This window comes from Sminthopsis crassicaudata, chromosome 4 (assembly GCF_048593235.1).
Source record: "Sminthopsis crassicaudata isolate SCR6 chromosome 4, ASM4859323v1, whole genome shotgun sequence".
NCBI classification, from domain to species: domain Eukaryota; kingdom Metazoa; phylum Chordata; class Mammalia; order Dasyuromorphia; family Dasyuridae; genus Sminthopsis; species Sminthopsis crassicaudata.
Window position 1 is genome coordinate 287,244,773 of NC_133620.1, and position 23,786 is coordinate 287,268,558.

At 33.0% G+C, this 23,786-nt stretch overlaps 1 protein-coding gene across 9 annotated transcripts in view; it reads left to right on the plus strand.

Moving 5' to 3' along the window:
• The window catches only part of FKBP5 (FKBP prolyl isomerase 5), a 141,871-nt gene that overhangs the window by 86,291 nt on the left and 31,794 nt on the right, over positions 1-23,786 (plus strand). For all 9 annotated transcript variants that reach the window (XM_074311160.1, XM_074311161.1, XM_074311162.1 and 6 more), the window contains exons 5-6: positions 2,479-2,621; positions 9,799-9,913. In XM_074311160.1, the coding sequence (XP_074167261.1) occupies positions 2,479-2,621; positions 9,799-9,913 (258 nt within the window). The remainder of the gene's footprint in view (positions 1-2,478; positions 2,622-9,798; positions 9,914-23,786) is intronic.

Below are 23,786 nucleotides of genomic sequence, written 5' to 3' on the forward strand. Positions count from 1 at the left end.
ATTTTGTTTTCTGTGGCACAGGGGAAAAGGGGATGAGCTGAGTGAAAAACAGTGACTTGATTTGTGAAGCCCTACCAGACATGGTGGCTGGTTGGGGACAGGATTCTGAGTGAGCATTTTAGGGATTAAGATATTAAGTCTTTCTGCTGTAATTCATGGGTTTTTATCTCTACTTAAGAGTTCTTGACATTTTAGACCATGGAGACAGCTAGAATTGTTTTATTTCATATAAAATTCCCATTTTAGAGAAATTTGAGAAGTTGTTAGTAGTAGAGAAGGTGTCTAATTACACTTCATGTAATCTTGTTGATTACATGATCCAGCAGAGAATAATTAACTAAAACAAAATAAATGAAATTGAATTTTATGTAAATGATGAAATATTATCTCTCCTTTCTGGCAGAGAGATAGATGACTACCAGAGTAGACAGAGTATACATTATCAAATGTGCTCACTTTTATCAATTGTTTTTCTTTGTCACATAAAAGGGTTCATTGTTAGGGGAAGAAGTTTAAGTAACTTTGATATAAAAACAAAAGGTATCCAAAAAAGTTTGTTTTTAAAGTGAAATTGGGCTGCATACAACTGAGGACTACTTTGTAATTTGCTTCAGGTTACCATAATCAAAACATTCATTACCAAGTGGTCAGCTAGTGATGAATCTCTTCATACTTAACTAGACTGAGTTTTTGAAAACAGAAGTCTTTTGTCTGAATCATGCTTAAAATCCTCCTAGTATATGTTGTATTGGTTCTAGACTTCAAAAATCAGACATTACCTCTAATTTTAATGAGACACTATAGGACTTAAAGCACTATAGGACTTTGTGTAAATCCTACACAAACTTCATATTGCCTTCATATTACCCATAACTGTTTCGTTCATCCCTAATGATTTGTCTTTGCTCATTCTGTTCTAATTCACTTGGAATATTGACCAACTTCCTTTTTATTTCTGCTCCTCCCAAACAAGACTGAAAAAAAGTCACAAAACTTTTTTCAAACAATAAGTTTTTAAAAGTAGAAAATGAAAAAAGTTGCACTATTAGTTGTATTACGATTGAAACTTTGCAATTAATATTGTACATAATTTGCATATGTGTTGTATATGTGTTGTTTTTCCTAATGAAATGTGGAGATCAGGGACTATTTCATTTTTATCTTTATATCCCATATCCATTGCCTAATGAGAGTGCCTGATATATTGGGCCTTTCTGCTGTTAATTCATGGATTTTTAGGATTTTAATAGTTGCTGCTTGTTTAATTATTATTAGAGGAAATAATGTGATGAGTTTCTGTTGTATCAAAACAAAATTATTCAAAAAAAATTTAGATTTTTTTGTAAACTACTCACATTGACAAAAATTTATTCTCACAGTTTACTTACTCAACACAATATTCTTCATCATTGTATTGTATAGAATTTATATCAATTTTTATTCTATATTGCTAACTTTGTTATCTTCTCTAGTTGTAGATTTGACTTTTGTCTCTCCATTGTGGTTTTAAGTTTCTTTTTAGGAAAGTTTCTGTTTACTACTATTTGTATATCTTTCTGTCTCCCCCAATTCTTAACCTCCTCCTTTCACACTATGATATTTTATTGTATACTGTTGATGCTTAATGCTGAAGTGAATAAATGAAAAGATATGCTTTCTGAATTCAGTAAATAATTATTTGAGTGCAAGATAATATAGTGCTTACAAAGCAAAAATAAAGCCTGGTCCCTTCTCATTGAATCACAAGGTATAATGTGAAGGAAAGAGAGCTCAGAAAAGAGATAAATCAGTGTCATGAAAAAGATTTGAAGCCTCCTTCTGATAAACTCAGATTTCTTGATTTCTTAGAACCCCATCTAAGTAAAAGTGTAAGTTATAGAGAAGGGGCCAATTTGCATAAATAGAATCCTCCTTGGGAGCTCTCTACACTGATAAAATCCATGCTAAGTAAAATAATTAAAAATCATAACTATGAAACTATAGCTTCACCTTTTTCTACTTCACTGGTTGAAAAATGGTCTGAATCTGATCTAGAACTGAAAGCAACAAAACTTTATTCCTGCCTCAACATTTTTTTTTTTTTTTTTTTTTTTTTTTTTTTTGCTATGGATGAACAGAGATTCTCATTAGCATGTTAAAATTTTTTTTAAATTTTCTTGAGATTCTCAAGATGCCCCAAGGCTGCTAGCAATAGGAATTTGAATTTGTGGATTTGAACATCTACTTTTATCTTCCTTTATCCAAAAGTGTATCTGATCTTTTCATTTTGTGGGTAGCTTACAGAAATCCTTATAGCCCCATTCTGTCCTTTTCAATTGATCCCTAATATAAGTAATTTTCATTGACAATGTGTACCATAGACTTTTACTGCCTACTTGTTATGGGAATATCAGTGTATATTTGGTATTTCTAGAATTTAAAAAAAAATCTTACTGAGTAAAAGAATATAGCTTTCAATAGCTTTCTCTTTTCTCTTAGGTCAGGTTATCAAGGCATGGGATATTGGAGTTGCCACCATGAAGAAAGGAGAGATCTGCCACTTACTGTGTAAACCAGAATACGCATATGGTTCTGCTGGCAGCGTCCCTAAAATTCCCTCGAATGCAACTCTTTTTTTTGAGGCAAGTATACACAATGTTGCTGTGTCAGCATCTGCCTCGCCTCAGCGCTGGCGCTGAAGAATAGGCAGTGGGAAAAAGCTAGACTTGCTGTTCAGATCAAATCCAACTTATTTATTTTGGAGTGTGGATTCTTGAATTGATTCCCACAAACCTAAGGGGTGTGTGCCAGTGCTTTCTTAGAAATGTGTATCTGGCACAGAAAGGTTATACCCAAACAAAAACAAAAGATACCAGACCTAGAAACAGGGATTTTAGAGCAGACTCCCAACTGACTGGGGAGACTGAATGAAAGAAATATGTCTTGCTGTTATCTGTATTATAATGAGATTTTAAAATGCCAATGCCAAATTTAAAAAACATCATATTATAAAAATTCATTCATGCAACCTTGCAGATCTGAATATGTATATTCCCATGCATGACACCTTACTGAAAATTAAGCCAAAGTAGCTGAATAACTCCAACCAGAAGAAATAGATTTTTGTATAGTTTTATATAGTTTTGTAGAAAAGGCATATTTATGTCTCAAAAGATAGCTACAGGGTTTTAAAAGGGAGCTGAAAATTTATAAACCAAAGATGATTAAAAAGTTAAGTAAGTATTCCCTAGTTAATAAGAACTATTGGCAAAACTGGAAAAACAAAGTTGTACATAAAGTAGAGTTAGATTAGCATCTATACCATCTGTTATAATAAGTTCCCAATAGATAGATGATGGCCTACTATAAGCATTCAGTTTTATTTTGTATTGTTTTTAAAACTTTCTGGTTATATAATATTTTTTCAGTTTTTCGCTACATGAATTCATGTTTTCCTATATTCTCTGAATTCTTTATAGTCATTATTCTTATAGCATAGTGATATTTCATTGAATATATGATATTCATGTATCTCAATTTATTCTACTATTGCCCTGTTGATGGACATCAACTTTTTATTATTATTAAAATTGTGGCTATGAATCTTTGGATGTATATTGTATATTTGGATGTGTTATGTATATTGACCAAAATTTTTAAAAATCATTTTGAACTTAAATACGAAAGACAAAGAAAACATTTCTATGTACACCACACAACACAAAAAGAGGATTGATTGATTATGAAACCATGAATCTAGGATTGATTCATTATGAAACCATGAATCTCCATTTCACAGTTTACTTCTTTTGAAAAACTAAGTTATAAGTACTTCACATAAATTTCAGTTACTTTGCCTTTCTGTACTTCCTTCTTAATTGTGTTCTCTGATGTCTACTTTTCATTTTTTTCTCCCTCCCTCTCCACCCCACAGTAGAAAAAGCTGCCATTAGACATAAATAGTTATATATGTGTGTATGTACATAAGTGTATATATATATATATATATATATATATATATATATATATACACACTTATGTACATTATATATATACACTTATGTACATTATATATATGTATGCATATACATATATATAAACATATGTTTATATATATGTATATGCATACATATATATAATGTACTATATATCTGTTTATCATTTCTTTTTCTAGTGGTGGATAATGTCTTCCTTCATAGGTCCTTTGTAGCTGACTTGAATATTTGGAATACTCAAAATAATAACTTACATTCACAATTATTCCTTGGACATTATTCCAAAATAATAACTTACATTCACAGTTCCCAGTTATTCCTCAAAATGTATTGCTCTTAGTATATATATTATCTTGGCTCTGCTCATTTTTCTCAATATTTCATACAAGTCTTTCCATATTTTTCTAAAATCAATCAGCTTATCATTTCTTATAGCACAGAAGTATCCCATCACAGTCATATAACACAATTTGTTTAGCCATTCCCCAGGATGAACATCTCCTCAATTTCCATCACTCACTCTCTTAGCAATATTTCAAGTTATTCTCCAGAATGGCTAAATGAATTCATATTTCCATGAACTCTGTATTATTATATCTTATCTTTTTATAGTCCCTCCAATATTCAATCAAGTCAAGGTCAAGTCAAGTCAACCAACAATTGATTAAATGCCTACTCAGTGCCACACACTAAGTTAATGTTTTTCAGAAAAATAGTCCCTTTCCTTCAAAATGCAATTTAATGATAGTGCAAATAATGTATAAGTATATAAGATAAATTGGAACTAATCAACAAAGGGAAGACCCTAAAATGAAAAGGAATCAGAAAAGGCTTTTTGTAGAAAGTGAGATTTCAAATGAGACTTGAAGAAAGCCAGGAAGTGGAGATAAGGGAATGAATTCCAGGAGAGACAGACAGAGAGATAGACAGAGACCTCAAAGGTAGGAAGGAAAAAGAGTAGCGAGCCACTGCAGTTTATCGAGTAGGAGACGGGGAGAGGCAGCTATGGTTTAGCATGATCACATCTGAACTTTAGGAAGATCAATATTTGATCTTCCTTGAGCTGAGTGGTGAATGGAATAGAAGTGGGGAGAGAACGATGGCAGGGAGACCTACCAACAGGCTATTGTGACAGTGTAGGTGGGAAATAATGAGGGTGGTAGTGTAGGAGAGAGAGATGTTATGAAAAGAGAGTTCACAAAATTTGTCAATATTTGATAAAAGAGTTAACTCCTACGTTGCAAGCCTGGGTGACAGAGGATAATGTTGATCTCAACAGTATTTAATAGGGAAGATTGGAAATGGGAAAGAGGGGAGGGAGGAGGAAAGATAATGGGTTCAGTTTTGGATTTATTGAGCTTGTCATATCTGTGGAACGTCCAATTCAAAATGTCCATATAGTCAGAGATGAGAGGCTGGAAGTCAGGAGGTGGCCTGGATAAATAGATCTCAGAATCATCTTTATAGAGATGATAATTAAATTCATGAAATCTGATCCCCAAATAAAATAGTATAGAAGAAGAGAAGGCTTGATCGAAATCTTTTGTCCAGGACAAATCTTGAAGGGACAACCACAGTTCATGGGTTTGATATAAAGATACATCAAAAGAGGGGGAAAAAAGTAATTAGACAGGAGGAAAATTTGGAGAAAGCAATGTGATAAAAATCTAGAAGAAGAAAAATATCAAAGAGAAGAAATTGGTAGTGTTAAAAGCTGCAGAGATCAAGAAGAATATGGATTAAGGCCAGATTTAGCATTTAAGAACTAAAAGTACCAGCATTAATAATTTTGAGTTTTTACCATCTTTTCCAACTTATTTGGTGGGATTTGAAACCTAATTTCTTTTGGTTTGGATTTCACTTCTTATTAGTGATTTGGATTATTTTAGTACTTTGTAATTCTTTGAGAAGAGTTTGATCCTCTCCTCTTACCAATTATAGAGGTAGATTATAAAATTATAAATTAAAATTTTTAATTATAAAATTTTCAGTATGCAAAATTTTTAAGAATTTTGCTCAGACAAAATCAATGCACCTAGAATAAGAAGTAAGGTATTGAATAAAGAAAAAGCTTTGCAGTAAATATCACAGATAAAAATCTGAGATGTAAGACACCTAAAGAATGGATAGAAATATATGGGTAAAAGCCATTTCTTAAAAGATAGTAGTTTAACAGAAGAAGCATTGGCAGTTTCTGAAAAAGAAATCAAATTCTCAACAATTATATGAAAGGATGCTACAAATCACTAGTAATACAAATTTAAACAACTTTGAGGTATCACCCTATAGACATCAGGTTGGAAAAGATGATAAAAGAAAAGAAAAAGATAAATGTTGAGGGGTCTATTCAAAGACAGCAATATTTCTATTGATGGAGCTGTGGATTATTACAGTCCTAATAAAACAGTGGAACTACACCAGAAAAGTCACTAATTACTCTTTGACCCAATGATACCAATTCTGGGCCCATATTCCAAAGATATCCTAAAATAGAGCAGCATTTTTGTGGATGCAAAAACATTAGGAAAATAATGTATGTTTTTCATTCTTTCATTCAATTTGAATAAATTGAAATATGTGAATATGATATTGTCATAAGAAATGAATATAAAGAATTCACATAAAAAACTTGACTTTTATGAAATGATGAATAGTGAAATAAGCAAAGAGAAAATCTGCATAATGTCCACAGCAATGTAAAAATGAAAACAATTTTGAAAAATACCAGGGTTCCAGATTCAACAAATAGTAGTTTATCAATATAAGAGAATCACATTTGTGGAAGAGGAAGGAATGTGTGACTAAAGAAGAACTAGAGATCATTACTATCATAAAATAGATAATTTTGATTAAGTTAAAATGTTTTGGTACAAACAAAACTAATGCAGACAAGATTAGAAGAGAAGTAATAAATTGGGAAAACATTTTTACATCCAAAGGATCTGATAAAGGCCTCATTTCTAAAATATATGGAGAATTGATTCAAATATATAATATTTAAGCCAATTTCCAATTGATAAATGGTCAAAGGATATGAAAAGACAATTTTCAGATGAAGAAATTAAAATTTATTTGTAATCACATGAAAAGGTGCTCCAAATCACGATTGATCAGAGAAAGGCAAATTAAGACAACTCTGAGATACCATTACATACCTGTCAGATGGGCTAAGATGACAGGAAAAGATAATGACAAATGTTGGAGGAGATGTGGGAAAACTAGGACATTGATACATTGTTGGTGTGACTGTGAACGGATCCGACCATTCTTGAGAGCAGCTTGGAACTATGTTCAAAAAGTTATGAAATTGTGCATACCCTTTGATCCAGCAGTATTTCTACTGGATTATATCCCAAAGAGATCTTAAAGGAGGGAAAGGGACCCACATGTGTAAAAATGTTTGTGGTAGCCCTCTTTGTAGTGGCAAGAAACTGGAAACTGAGTGGATGCCTATCAATTGAAGAATGGTTTAATAAATTATGGTATATGAATGCTATGGAATACTATTGTTCTGTAAGAAACAACCAACAAGATGATTTCAAAGAGCCTTGAAGAGGCCTACTTGAACTGATGCTAAGTGAAATGAGCAGAACCAGGAGATCAATTCTGATAGATGTGACTCTCTTCAACAATGAGATGATTCAAACCAGTTCCACTTGTGCAGTGATAAAGTACACCCAGAGAGAACTGTGGGAACAGAGTGTGGAGCACAACATAGCATTCTCACTCTCTGTTGTTATGTGCTTGCATTTTGTTTTCTCTCTCCATTTTTCTTTTCTTTCCTTCTTGATCTGATTTTTCTTATGCAGCAAGATGACTGTATAAATATGTATACATATATTGGATTTAACATATATAGGACTACCTACCAGTTAGGGGAGGGAGTTGGGGGAAGAAGGGTAAAATTTGGAACAAAAAGTTTTGCAAGGGTCAATGTTGGAAAAATTACCGCAAACAACAACAAAATAAGTCCAGACAAATAGTAGATAGATAAATAAACAAGTAAATAAATATAAGAGAATGTTAGTATTCCTTAGGAAATGACAAAAGTGATCATTTCAGAGAATTCTGGATAGTGTAAAATGATGTAAAGTGAGCAGAACCAGGAGAAGAATTATAAAAGCATAGCAACATTATAAATAATTCTTTTTTTAATTTTAATTTTTAAAATTTTCTTTTGCTGAAGCAATTGGGGTTAAGTGACTTGCCTAGAGTCACATAGCTAGAAAGTGTTAAGTGTCTGAGATCAAATTTGAACTCAGGTCCTCCTGACTTCAGGGCTGGTGCTTTATTCCCTGCACCACCTAGCTGCCTGCACAACAACATTATAAAGAAAAACAACTTTAAAAAGCATGAATTTTGATCAATTAAATGACCAACTTTGTCTTCAAAAGGAGATGAAGCATGCATGTTACCTACCTCTTGAGAGTGAGGTGATATATTCAAGGTGCAGAATAAGATATTTTTGGTTATAGCTGTGCTATGCATTTGTTTTTCTTGTTTATGTATATTTGTTACACAAGGTTTTATCTCTTTCTAATAGTGGGAAGGTGTTAAGTTTATAGGAAAGCATAAGTAAACAAGATAGTTTTGAAAGTAATGTATGGACACCCAGAGAAGGAACACTGGGAAGTGAATGTAAACTGTTACACTACTGTCTATGTACCCAGGTTACTTATACCTTCGGAATCTAATACTTAATGTGCAACAAGAAAATGGTATTTACACACATATATTGTATCTAGGTTATATTGTAACACATGTAAAATGTATGGGATTGCCTGTCATCGGGGGGAGGGGGTCGAGGGAGGGGGGGGATAATTTGGAAAAATGAATACAAGGGATAATATTATTAAAAAAATTACTCATGCATATATACTGTGGGAAAAAAATTCTAAATTAAAAAAAAAGGAAATGAACATATTTTAAAGGGAATTGAAATAAAATAAAATTGTATTTGCAGACTTTTAAAAAAAAAGTAATGTATGAAATTTTATTGTGCACTTTTAAAAAAATGGATGATATGAAATATAATTTCATGTTTTCATATCTTTTTTGTTTTTGATATTTTTTTTTTGTTTTAAGTACAAAATAAACAGATTGGTTTTAAGAAAGAAGAACAACAGAACTGTGATCAATACTATGACTAATTACTTTTTTCTTTTGTATAGAGAGGTAGAAGATCATGTGTATAGCAGCTATTGTTATATATGGACAATGGGTTGCTTTATTTTACTTACCTACCTTTCATTATTATAAATAAGAGGTATAATAGTGTCCAAAAAGAATCATTAGGAAGTGACTACATATCATACATTTTGGTATATTGTCTTATGTTATCATTCTCTTTAGTGAAATTATTGATTGTTTCTTTGACCTTCATTCTTAGTAATAAAAAGAAATTTCAAAACATTTATAGTTTTTTTTTAAAGAAAGTTGCTGAGAACAACAGCTACCTGAGTATTGAGGTGGGTATTTTAGGAGCAGATGAAAATAGTTTTGTGCCAGCACTCCGTAGCTCTGGCATTTTGCCCACAAAGCAGTTTTCAAAGCATTTCCTGATAGTCTTTGTATTGCAGCCACACAGGATGTAGTCTTAGAAATTATCATTATATTAAAGTTCTTTCCATGTATTGGAATGTGTGGTGTTTTGTTTTTTTCTATTTTTCTAATAAATAAATGAGATGTCTAGATAAACTTAGAGTTATATCAAATGGGTAGTTTTTATTTTGTTAACTAAATATGAACTGGATTGCTCTGCTTTCTACCTGTGTTACTGTTGACTTTGTTCTTTTTTCAACCAAATTCCCAATTTTTTTTCTAGATTGAACTACTTGATTTCAAAGGAGAAGATTTATTTGAAGATGGAGGTATCATCCGCAGAATCAAGCAGAAAGGGGAAGGTTACTCAAACCCAAATGAAGGTGCAACTGTAGAAAGTAAGTCTGCGAATTTGAGAAAGTATTCAGAGGCAGATTAGGGGGAGAATGTCTTTTGAATATATGACCACATGATTACAAACCTGCATGACTATGAAGATGATGGTATCAACAGGAAGAAAGACTTTATGAGCCAGATCAGATTCTTATTAAAAAGATCATCAACTTGGGTTTTGAACAAAATTGAAATGAAAGTAATAAAAGTCATTTACAGAATTGGAGTGTTGAAGAATGGAGGTATATTTGGTTGCATATCGTACATTTTGGTATTGTTGTCTCACTTATTATCATCCTCTTTAGTGAAATTATTGATTGTTTCTTTGTTCTTTGACCTTCATTCTTTAGGATTGGATTACTCTCCAATTAATTTTTAATCTATCTTTCCATGACCCTATATTGAATATAATTTTAATGCATTATGATCTGAAAGGGATGAATTTAATATTTCTGCTTTTCTGCATGTTGTGAAGTGTTTATGTCCTAATAGCATGGTCATTGTTTGTATAGGTGCCATTGCCACCAAGAAAAAAGTATATTCTTTTTTATTCCCATTCAGAGATTTATCAAAGCTAACTTTTCTAAAATTCTATTCACCTTTTTTGTTGTTTGTTTTGTGATTATATTTATCTAATTCTAAGAGGGGAAAGTTGAAGTTCTCTACTAATATAGTTTTACTGCATATCCTTCTGTAACTTATTTAATCTCTCTCTTAACAATTTGGATACTAAAATTGTAATTTGATGAATTTGTTTAGTATTAATCTTCATTGTCTTATATCTTTTAATTAGATCTCTTTTTGTCTTGGCTTTGGCTGAGATCAGATTATTACTCCTGAATTCTGGTTTTAAATCCACTCTTTTTCCTTCCATTTTATGGGTAAATTAATCCCATTTACTTTTACAGTTATGACAACTGTGTATTTCTCTCCATCCTATTTTTCCTTTTTTCCTCTTTCTCCTTTTATCCTGTCCCTCCTCATCAGTGTTTTGTTTCTGATTCCTATTTCCTCCAGTCTGCCTTCTAGTCTATCAGTTTCCCCACCTTTCTCTTATTCCCCTTCCCTCCTACTTCCTTATAGGATAAAATAGATTTCTATACTGAGATGACTGTATATGTTATTCCCTCTTTGAGCCAATTCTGATGAGCTTAAGGTTCAAGTATGCCTGCCACTACCTCCCATTTTCCTCTCCTTTGTAGAAGAAGTTCTTTTACACCTCTTTTATGTGAGATAATTTATCTCTCTACTTTTCCTATTTTCCGGATGCATTCCTTTTTCACTCCTTGATTTTGTTTTTGTTTTTTTTTTTTTGATTGCCCATCATAGTTAATTCACATTCATGTTTTTTATGTATATTCCTTCTAATTGCCCTAATACTGATATAATTCTTAAGAGTTACATTTTTAGGTCAGTTTTTCCACTGAAATATTTCACATTTTTTCATTCTTTTGATTTTGTTTTATAGTTTCTGATGCCTAATGTAGTCATTAGCTTCTACTTCTCTAATTCTAATTTCTGATTTTCTTCAATGAACTTTTGTATCTCCTTTTCCATTTGATCCATTCTACTTATTAAAGAACTGTTTTCTTCAGTGAGTCTTTGTATATATTTTTCCATTTCTGTGTTTCCTTTACCAAGCTGTTGATTCTTTTTTTCATGATTTTCTTGCATCCCTCTAATTTCTTTTCCCAATTATTCCCCCTACTTCTCTTGATTTTTTAAAAAATTGAGCTCTTTCAGGAGTTTTTGAGCCTGGCACCAATTCACATTTTTCTTTGAGGCTTCACATGTAGCTGTTTTGATATTGTTATTCTCTTCTGAGCATATGTTTTGATCTTCCCTATCATATCATAGTAACTTTCTGTGGTTCAAGTTCTTTATTTGTTTTTTGCTCATTTTTCCAGAATATTTCTTCAGTTAACTTTGTTAAAATTTGACTCTTTCATGCCTTTGTTTTCAAAACTAACTTTGACAACCTCTAAGTTTCCTGTTTTTCCCAAGCTGTTAATGATCTAAGAAAGAAGTCAGGTTTCAAGGGTTCAGCCATTGGGTGATGAGGAAGTAGATGCAATGAGTGTTTCTTTCTAGAAGTTTTGTGATAAAGTTACCCTTCACCCTTCATAGATTCATAACTAAAGGGGACTTTGGAATTCATCAAATCTAAATGAGCTCAAAACTGAAGCCTAGATTAGTTTGTCCAGAGTCACAGAAGGATAGAGAAAGAATGACATCCAAGGAATTGATCTTCAAAGGTCAAGGGAACGATTTTTAAATTTGGGAGCCCTTAACATATTTGCAGGTTGAAGGTAGTAGATACAAGACAGTGAGAAATCAAATAACCAATAAGAATTTATTAAGAATGGTATACTGAAAACAAAAGATAAAAAGCAAAACAATCTCTGCTCTAAGGAAGCTATCATTCTAATGGAGGAGACAACATGATATATAGATAGTTACAAACCAGATCCAAAACAAATACAAGGAAACTTTAAAGGAAGGCAATATCAGCTTTGAGGCCTAGGAAAGGCCTTATGCAAAAAGTAGCACTTGAGTCTGTGTCTTGAAGAAACTTTCCAAATTTCTAAGAGATACAGATATAGAAGAAGAGGATTTCTGACATAAAAGAAACAGGTAATGCAAAGGCATGAGATGATTGGTGGAATAGAGTTATAGAAGAAAGAAAATCATAGGCCACAAGGTGTCATAGGTCTGATAAGATATTTACACAAATAACTAGAACATGATGTATGATTGTAAATGGTATAAAGTACCGTGACAGATTTCTACATGAAACCTTCCCTAAATCTTTTGTCTGCCTCTCATAGTCAGAAATAATTGGCATTTGAAGAGGCAAAGACAGAATGGATGACTTGTGAAATAGTAAACAATTCAGAATTTATTTCTGTGAACACAAAATGAAGTAATATGAGAGAATTCTGAAAAAAAAAGTTAAAGCTAGATTATGGAGGGTATTGAATGCTAGATTAAGGAATTTGAATTTGATTAAATGTTGCATTATCAGTCATTGATCTTTGAATAAGAGAATGACACACAAGTAATTTAGAACAGATTGAAGTGGGGAGAGAATGAAGAGAGATAAATTACAAAATTATTATAATACTCCAGGTTATATAGAATAATGAACTTCACTAGGGTAATACCAGAGGGAATGGAACTTATTGGAAATGTGGGGGTGATGAAGAATAAGGATCCGGAAATTATACAATTGGAAAACTGGAAAGACACTAAGACTAGCACAGAAATAGGTGAGTTCTGAAAGGGAGTGGTTTGAATGGAAAGATAATGAGTTCTGTGGTAGATATGTTAAAAGTTTAAGAGGTTTCTAGGACATCTAATTCAAAATGTCCAATTGAAATTTGGTAATATGAGATTAATGAGTCTTTATCAAGGAAATGATTCTTCAAGAAAAAGAGTAAAGAGGAGTAGGGCACCTAGAATAGAAATTTATGAAACACTCACAGTGAGGAGATATGATAAATGATGAACTAGAAAAAGAAACTGAAAAGTGGAGATTTGATCTGGAGGAGAAGGATAAGGAGCAAATAGTGTAATGAAATACCAAAAAGAAGAGGATGATCAAGAGTGTCAAATACCGCCAATAAGTTAGAATGACAACTTAAATTACCCTGATTTGGCAATTAGATCTTTGGTAACTTTGAAGAAAGCAATTTCATTTGTATGATTAATTTGGAAACCAGAATACAAGGAAAGAATGGAGATATTAGAGTAGAAGTGAAGTTAGTGAAAGTAGAACTTTTATATTCTCATTTGGCTGAGAGAGGGAAGAGAGATGTAGGATGTTATATGTAGCTTGAAGTGATGGAAGGGTTTAGTGAAGCTTTTTAAGGATGAAATGTGATTGTGCATGTTTGAAAGCAATAGGGAAGTAAAATAAATAAACAGTAAATAGATGAGGAGGAAAGAGAGAAAGGCAAAGATAGGAGAAAATATGAATGGAATCTATTGGAAAATGCCCAAAGGTATGGATCAAGAGTACTTGGAGAAGAGATAACTTTAGCAAGAAGAAAAATCACCTCATTATCAGAAAGAATTGAGTTATGATGTCACAAGATTTGGAAAGAAAAGAAAAAGGGAGAAAGGAAAGCTCACATCAAATAGTCTCAATTTTTTCACTTGACTAAGGATCAAGGCTTTTAGCTGAAGGTGGGGGGTGTGGAATATGGAGGCTTGAGGAGGGAAGAAAAAGTTTATAATAGTTTCTATGGGAATGAGATAGAGAAGAATAAAAGTATTGTCTTATTGCAATATGAGTCCATTTGAGATTAGGTAACATTTGTAGTGAATCCATCAGCTCATTTGCATTTCTTCTAATATAGTTCATTCAGCAATAGTTACTTAGCAACAGAGGGGAAGATAATGGAAGTAGTCTATAAGTGTGTTTTGAAGGGTTTTGGCATGAGAAACCATAAGACGAGGAGTTAGGGATTTTTTCCTACCACTAACACATACACACACACACACACACACACACCCCTTTTGTCACATTTGCACTTTGTTGCTCCCTCATGTTGTTTATGTAATCCATTTTTCCTCTCTTCAGTGAATTAATAGGGATAGACATAGAGCCTGTGGTTTCATATAAGGAACTTCAACCACTTCATGAGTCATCTTTTCAGAAACTTAAAATATTACAGCATTCCCTAGAGCCTTAAAGGATTAAATAGTTCCTATAAGCCAGGGTTAAACAGGTGTTCCTTATATCAGGGCCAGATCTGTGTGCCATCCTCTGATTCATCAAGCATTACTTGAATTCTACTTTTATTTTTCAAAGTTCTTTTCATCTACCCCACTTTCATCTTATATTCTTTCTCCCATCTTTGAATTTTCTTTTTTACTCTACATAAATTGCTATAGCCATCCAAGGCATGGTTGAAAGCATTACATTATATTAAGCTTTAAGAACTAGAATCCCTTAGAATGTGTCCTATTCTCACTTTTTCAAGGGTATCACTGGACTGTGGAAAATGTTTGAATAAGACTCCTCCTGATTTTTGGACAACCTCCTACAAGAAGTGTTATCTAAAGCTGTTCTGATTTATTGAGACTTTAATCAGGGACTGAAAGAAACAGAAGTCGTATAGTAATAAGAGTCCAAATTTGGAATCAGGAAGATCATGGTTCAAGCCCTATCTCTCACATTTGCTAGCTGTATAATCATTGGTGAATCACTTGATTTCTCTGTGCCTCAGAAATGTGAGGAATGTGCATCTGTAAAATAGGAAAGTTTGACTTCCTGACATTTATGGGATCTATTAAGGTCCCACAAATTATTATTATTAGAATATTGTGCCATAAGAAATGATGACATGTACAATTTCAAAGGAAATTAGAAAGGTCTCTAAACTGATACAGATAAAAGTAAGAAGAATTTGAAGAACAATTTCTACAACGACAACATGGTAGAGAAATGATAACTCTGAAAGACCTTAGAATTCTGATCAGTACAATGATAAGCCACAAATTTGGAAGATAAAAAATGAAATTTCTTGCCTAAGAGATGATAAACTAAAAATGCAGAGGCATATATTTTTAGGTATGACTAAAATGGGAATTTGTTTTGCTTTATTATCCCCATTTATGATGAGGGATTTTTCTTTTTTTTTCCTTATTCATTTAAAGGAGAGGAACAAATTATAAATATTTTTTAAAACCATTACAGAAAAGCCATGACTTGGCAGAGACATAACAGTTCTTTTCTGATATTTGAAAGGCTCTCAAACTAAAAAGGAGCTAAACTCCTGGTTTCTCCTAGAGATAGGCACTGAATGAAAGTTGCAAAGTAAGATTTTGGCTTGATAGAAGCATCAGCACCCTAATAATCATGTCTTTAGGACATAATGGCTCCTTTTCACTATAGGTCTTCCAAGTACAGGTTAGATGACCACTTGCTGATTATACTATCAAAGATATTCTTGTTAAGTATAAGTTGGACCAGATGACCTCCTGATGTGCTTTCCAGCTTCAAAATTCTGTGTGATTTCTTACGCTATTCTTGTATACTTTACAATAATAACTCCACTCTGATTCTGAATCTTGCCCTCAGAAATACTTAAAACTTGATTGGCCTTCAACACTAATTGACCTTACTTTCTATATCATCTCTCTTATCTTCCCATCTATGTCTTCTACTTTGACATCCAAAGTCTATGACAAGTTGATATATCCGAGCAGCCCAAAACATCATGGATCTACCACCACTCTTGCAAAATAATCTTTTTAGTATTTGAATACACATAGAGTGTATTGCATTTCATAATGCTTTTTTTTTTTTCAGACAGTGAAATTATATAACGGAAGCAGAAATTTAGAAGTGGGCTATTGGATTTTTATTTTCTCTAGGATGAACTATCAAATCCTCTAAACTGAATGTCATAATCATTCACTGATTTATTTTGTTTATATAGTACTTTTCCTTTAAAAAGAAAAAAAATATCAACTAGGCTCTCAATTCAAATTTAAAAACTTTTTCTTGAAATCTTCGTCATTGACTCACATTTTAAAATAAATAAAATTTCCTTTACAATTAGGGAAGATAAACTAATATAGAAGTTGAAGGTACATACATATTTACCTTCCACAAATTTAACAACTATTTAAATATCTGTATAGACCTGCAATATAAATATTAGGAGAAAGTGAAAGGGAAAAGGAATGAAGATTTTTAAAGTACCTAATATGTGCTTAGCAAACAAATCTTTTGCAAACATCTCATTTGATCCTCACAATAACTCTGGGAAATATATTCCTATTTTACATTTGAGGAAACTGAAGCAGACTCACTTTAATGTAACTTGTCTGGGAGCACTCAGATAATAAGTGTCTATCATCAAGCCCTGTCTGAGAAGAGTTTCCATTTTAGCTGTGCAACTATGACTTTCTCTTTCTAGAGAACTCAGACTTTTTTTTTTCTTTAGTTGAGTTAACAGGTTTTCCTCTAACTTAAGAGTTCTTATCTAGGATCCATAAACTTTTTGATAACTATTCAATATAATAGTTTTCCTTTGTAATCTTATGTACTTTACTTTATGCATTTAAGAAAAATATTCTGATAAGAGATCTGTCCATAGGCTTCACCAGATTGCCAGAGAGGTCCAGAACACAAAACTGGTTAAGAACCACTGTGCATTCAAGGAGATGTGGAGGCAATGGTGTAAATTTATGCCTTTGGAGAATTTATGCCACCTATTCAGAACAAAAGGACAAAAATCACTAGTATGACTCAGCGACAAATGCATTTGTGGAGTGTTAATTTAGCATTAGATTTGGCTTAGGTCATAGAAACCAAGGAGAGCATTTAGGAAGGTCTGATTTATTTATCCCAAGCCTGATGGCAGCAACTCAAATTCTAATCAGTAATGTTTCCCATGTGTACTCTGTTGTTTTATAGAAATTCTGTTTGCTGTGGTTATTGTTCTTTCAGAGAAGTAATGGATATTAAATGTGCTCTTGTGTGAAATAAAGGTATAAGAAGCTTATTTTGCATAAATAAGGCAGTATGGCAAAATCTGGCTAAGTGGGAATACCCTATGATAATCACTAACTCTCAGGTCTGATAACCAGCAGTGTCCAATAGCAAAGTCATTTTACAATGTTCCCATTCAAATCCCTGTGATTTAGGAATGAGTGCAAAAATACTGTTCATTACCATAATAATTAAAAAGGGAAAAAATATACACTTACCAGAACTAATGTACATCTTTAGTGTTTTTTTTGAGTTACGGAGCCTCTTTCACAGTATTTCTTCCTAAAACAAGCTGTACAGTATTTGGGTTCTTGCATTCCAGCTTTTGTTACTGCTACTCCTTTCCTTCCCTCCCCCAAACCCCTCATTTTAATAGGAGTACAAATTGCTGTCTGCACATCCAATTCATGTGCCAGCCACATTCAGAACAGAGTGTTCTGTGCTCTTCAAAACCAAATTGCTTTAGGCAGTGAAAGAACAATAAGTCAGTACTCCAGTTAAGTGATGTTTTGTAGGCAAAATGAATTTACTTGATGCAGTTACACTTGCATTATCTATACAGAATCTAATAATTTGAGTCCATTTGAATTTGCAGGGATTTGAGAATTGTTGGAGGAAAACTTTTTTCTTTAAGATATATTTAGTTTAGAGAAGAATTTAAAAGCAAAAATGTGGGATGGTATGGAACTTGCCTTTAAAAAAAAAAAGTGAGCATCTTTTCTCTACTTAAGAAAAATAACTTTGAAGCTCCCTATTCTAAGTTTTTATTTTCTCGGGGTATATCATGAATCATTTGCTCCCATAAGTTAATGTTGGCCAAGTTTAACATCAAATCTTAATTACCACAGAGCCTGAATTCTTAGTGATTCATGATGATAATTATTAAATATTTATTGAATTAAGTATCAGAACTAGAAAATGAGAAAAGTAAGTAATCATGTGTCCTCTGAAGCCAGACCTGCCACAGTTCTTTGGGTAGCATTTGTAAGGATGAAAATCTTGAACAAGATTAATTAGGAATATCTTTCCCACTTTTCTGGGATCCTTTGGCAATTAGCAGTCTCTGGTAGTGGTGATGAGCATTTATATACTCTTGTTCTAAGGTCAGAAATCAATTAACATTGTGATATCCTTTGTAAATGCAGTGAATCAGTGGATCTAGACCTGACCATGCACTTTCAAGTGGAGCGGCAAACTATGCAACTTAGCTAATACAGCTAGTAAATAAATGCCTAAGGTACAATCTTAAGTTCAGTGTTTTATTTTCTGCACTATGCTACTTGCCCCTATTCTGGCTTTGACATTACAAACACTCAATGCTCAATTTAAAAAATCTTATTGGTATATTTTAATTTTCATATATCATCATTTTGAGGAAGAAAAAGTCCTCTTTCCTCCTTCTAGGTTGAAACCTCCTTCATTAAGAAAGAAAAAAATTAGGCAATGTTTACACAATGTACAAACATATACATTATTCTATCTTAGTAATTGTCCTCATTTGTGACATGAGGAATGGAAAATGTTTCATTTTTTTTTTTTCAGTTATTGAATGTAGCTTCTTTTTAGTGATCTCTTCACTTACATTGTTATAGCATTGTGTGTTTTTTCTTGTAGTTTTGGTTTGTTTGTCTTTTTTAACTTCAGATCAGTTCATAGAGATCTTTCCATGTTTCTTTAATTCTCAAGATTCAGCATTTCCCACTCTACAGTAATACATTTTATTTAGGGTAAGATGCACAGGTAGTGTCATGGAAGCAACAAACATGAGCTTGGACAGACTTAAGGAGGTAGTGAAGGATAGGAGACCCCTAGGTGTGATAATGGGCCATGAGGCCTTAAAGAATGGAACGTGGTTGGACAACAGTATTAATATATCTTACTTTGTTCAGTTGTGATTTGATGGGTACCAGTTCCTTATCTTTTACTTTTTTTATTCCTCATACTTATATAATAGGTACTCAAATATTTGCTGACTGATTGCTAACTAGTATTAAGAGCACTGTGTTGAGTATTTTTGTGTATTGTCAGTTCTACTATGACACTGCATATGCTTTCCTAAAAAATCACCATACTGTGTTATACAATAAAAACCTCAGTGCTTATGGGAAAAATGAAACTAAGACACAACACTCAAATACTTCATCATTTTAAAAAGATAGGAACTTTATAAAAATAGTAAATGGCTAGGGAAAATGTAACTACTACAGTAAATAGTGGTTGTATCTATAGTCTTATATTTTTATTCTCTCTGGCCTCAGTTTCCATGGGGCCAAACTGACAAAGATACATATTTTCAAGATAAATATTAGAAGATGATTGACTATACATTAAACTTCTGTTAAATGTCTTTGACTTCTTTGATATAATGCCTAGTATAGATGTTTCTTAATTCATTGTCCTATATAGAAATTTCAATTTAAATATTACTACTTTAAAAGAATAATTCATATCCATGTCAAAAATGCCAGATCTGCTCTGGCAAAAAGAAAAAAAAGAAAAAGAAATAGAAGAGGAAAAACATTTTTTTACTATTTTCTAAATTCTGCTTATAGCTATGACTTTATTAGTGTCTGATTTAAAAGTTACTTTATTTTGTCTATTTCAGAGTATTTTGCTAATTGTCAGTAAACATTTATTAAGGATCTTTTATAAGCCAAACATATTGAGTGCTGAGGATTCAAAGAAAAGGATAAAACAGTTCCCATTCTCAGAGGATTTGTTTTAATTCAGAAGACAACATACAAACAACTATGTGTGAACAAGATGTATATAATATAAATTGGAAATAATCAATAGAGGAAAGGTATTAGAATTAATTAGTTTCAAGAAAAGCTTCTTGTTGAAAGTGGAATCTGAGCTGAGATTTGAAGAAAAACAGGAAACAAAGATGAGGGAGGACATTCCAGGCACTGAGTATAACCAGAGAAGTGCTAGGGCTGGGAAATGGAGCACCTTGTTTGAAGAACAATCCAGCAATCTCACTACTGGGTCTGTATCCCCAAGAAACCATAAAAGAGGGGAAAGAACCCATATGTGCAAAAATATTTGTAGCAGCCCTTTTTGTAGTGATAAAGAACTGGAAATTTAGTGAATGCCCATCAACTGAGGAATGGTTGAATAAGTTATGGTATATAAATGTAATGGAATAATATTGTACTATTAAAAAATAATGAACAGATTGATTTCAGAAAAGCCTGCAGAGACTTACCTGAACTGATGCTGAGTGAAGCTAGTAGAGCCAAAAAAACATACATAGCAACATCAAGATTGTGTAATGATCATAGCTGATACTTATTTCTTCCCAGCAACTCAGTGATGCAAGGCAATTCCAATAAATTTTGCATGGAAAATGCCATCTGCATCCACAGAGAGAACTATGGAGACTGAATGAATTTTCACTTTTTTTGTTCTGTTTTTTTTTTCTTTCTCATAGTTTTTCCCTTTTGTTCTGATTTTTCTCTCCCAACATGACTCACATGTAAAAAATGAATGTATGCATATACCTTAAAAATATAGCAAGTAAGCCCTGAGCAAGTCAACCCCAATTCCCTCAGGAAAAAAAAAAAAAATTAGTAAGTAGGCCAGTGTCACTGTATCACAGAGGATAGTGGGGAGCTAAGAGAAGGTTGAAAGATATAGGATAGGCTATGAAGGGCTGAAGATGATAGGGAGCCACTAGAGCTTATTGAGTGACTAGATGATGTAGACAGAACTGTGCTTTTGGAAGATTACTTTGGCAGCTCAGGAGATAATAGAATAGAGTATGGAAAGACTCATGACAGGGAGATAAACCATATTGTAAAATCCAGGCATAAAATAATAAGGGCCTGAATGAATGTCCCAAAACAGAAGAGAACCTATCCAGGAGATCTTATAAAGGTTAAAATAAGCAGACGTTCATTGTCAACAGATTGGATGTGACTGAGAGAGAGTGAGGAGTCAAGAATGATACCTAGGTTGCAAGCCTGGTTAACTGAGAGGATGAGATCACCCTCAACAGTGATAGGGAAGTTAGAAAGAAAGGTTTGGGGGAGAGTTGGAATGAGTTCAGTTTTAGACATGTTGAGGTTAAGATGTCTATGAAATTCTATTTTTCGATGTCCAATATATAACATATGCAGTTGGGGATGGGAGACTGAAGGTCTTCAGAGAGGCTGGATAAGTAGATTTGAGACTCATCAATACAAAGATAATTGAATCCACTTGGGTTAACAAGTTCATGTGAATTACTCTAAAGAGAAAAGAGCCTAGGACTCCAGCCAGGATTAGTGAGTATGATCCAGATGAAGATTCACCAGAGGAGACTAAGGAATAGTCACATTGTAGGAGAAAAACTGAAAAGGGGCAGCACCTTGAAAACCTGGGAAGTAGTGCGTGTCTAAATAAAGATGAGGATGGACAATGTCTGTAGAAAAGTAATTTTGGAGAGAGCACTTTTGATAGCATGGTGGACTCAGTATATAAGGCCATCTCATAAGTGAGATGAGGTAGAGGTGAAAAGAGTGACAGGGAAATGTGTGTTGAGAAGGGAAAAAGAAGATGCTTTTAATGAATGGAATGTATTTTCAGTGAAATACAAAACTAGATTCTCAGCTGGGAGAGAAAGCCATGCAAGATATGAAAAGGGATGAAAAAGTTTGGAAAGATGATTAATTAGGGAGGTGAAAAGGATTGCTTTAGTGTACCTAGGATCCATTGTGGTTTTGTATCATAAATTTGTAGTGGATTCAATCCACAAGGGCTTTAACCATAAGTTAAGGATTCATCTTTATTATTAGAAATTTTTATTTAGGTGAGAAGACCAATATAAGGAGCTTTTGTAACTGTATGTTTATGATTTTCTCTAGCTTTGTGTTCCAAAGCATTTTAAGTAGGTGCAAAGGCAGAACGTGGTTGGAGTAATCTAGGGCTGAGGCTTTGCAAGACATTATCAGCAATAGGAAAAGGTAACAAGGTTCTCAAGAGCAACATAAAGTTAAACTGGTTCAGCAAGAAATCAAAATGGATAATCTCAAAGGAGAAGAGGCTACTTAGTGATGAAAAGCAGTAAGCCTAGAAATAGCAGTAGAGAACTAGCAGTATCCCACCTCAACAAATAGGTACAACTAGTGCTGAAGAGGGTGGCCTGGAAGGCTATGTTATCAACAAGGAACTAGTTCTCATTGAGAGCCAGAATAAGAAAGGAAAAGATTTAAGATAAAAGCAGATTTGTTACATTCAGATCATCTATTCCAGAGAACAAGTAGGAATAAGGCACTGTTAGATTACATTAGGAGGGTTGGGTTGGGGTAGCTGGGAATAAGGAAATGGGCAAAGGAGTATGAAGCACAGGTTTGCATCGAGACAGCAAGATCACTTAGGGTGGAAGTTAATTTTTTTGCCAAATGGATTTAAGAGGATTTTTACCATAAGTAAGGATTCCTCCTTAAGATTAGAATTTTCTATTTAGGTAAGACCACCAATAGAAAGAGCTAAAGGGATTGTGTTTCTGTCCTGTCATTGCCAGCAGGCAAGTGTAGAAGAAAAGTAGAGGGAGCAGGAAGAAATGGCATCTCCCAATTAATATTACAAGGGAAAGATCCTCTGTAGGTAGGAAAGGTAAAAAGAGACAAGACTAAAGGACCAACAGTTGATAGAATAACATCTCTCTAATCCCCTTCTTCTGGGATAGGCCAAGCCAGGAGACCTGCATGCATCTTTGAATCTCTGTTGATAGGAAAGGACCAAGATTATTAGATCATCTTGAGATGTGACATTTCCTTTGATCCCCTTAAGGCAGGAATGGTGAGAAGAGACTAGGTTGTTAGACTAGCACACTATTGTGTGAAAATATTCTACTTTATTTTCTTAAAATGTTTCTCTTTTCTATTAGCATTTATTTGTAGCTAATATCATTACTGAATTTATGGATGGATTATAATACTTAGAAACATTTCTATGTGTATATGTATACACACATATAATTATATAATTTTATAATATACATGTTATTTTTATTATAGTTTTTATTTACTAGATATATGCATGGATAATGGGTAATAGGTAATCATTGACAATTGCCAAACCTTTTGTTCCAATTTTTTCCCTCCTTCCCCCTCCCCAGATGGCAGGTTGACCAACACATGTTAAATATGTTAAAGTATAAGTTAAATACAATATAATACATGTTATTTTTAATGCCTCAATTTCCTCATCTATAAAATGGGGATAATAGCATTTACTTCCTAGGATTATTGTGAGGATAAAACATGGGATCATTTTGAAAATTCCTAGATTTTCTGTTTAGAGACTTTTAAACATGATTCAAATGTAAGCTATAATGAATGTGTGTTTACAACTACCTCCCATACTAAGTGTGCTCTTTGAGGAGG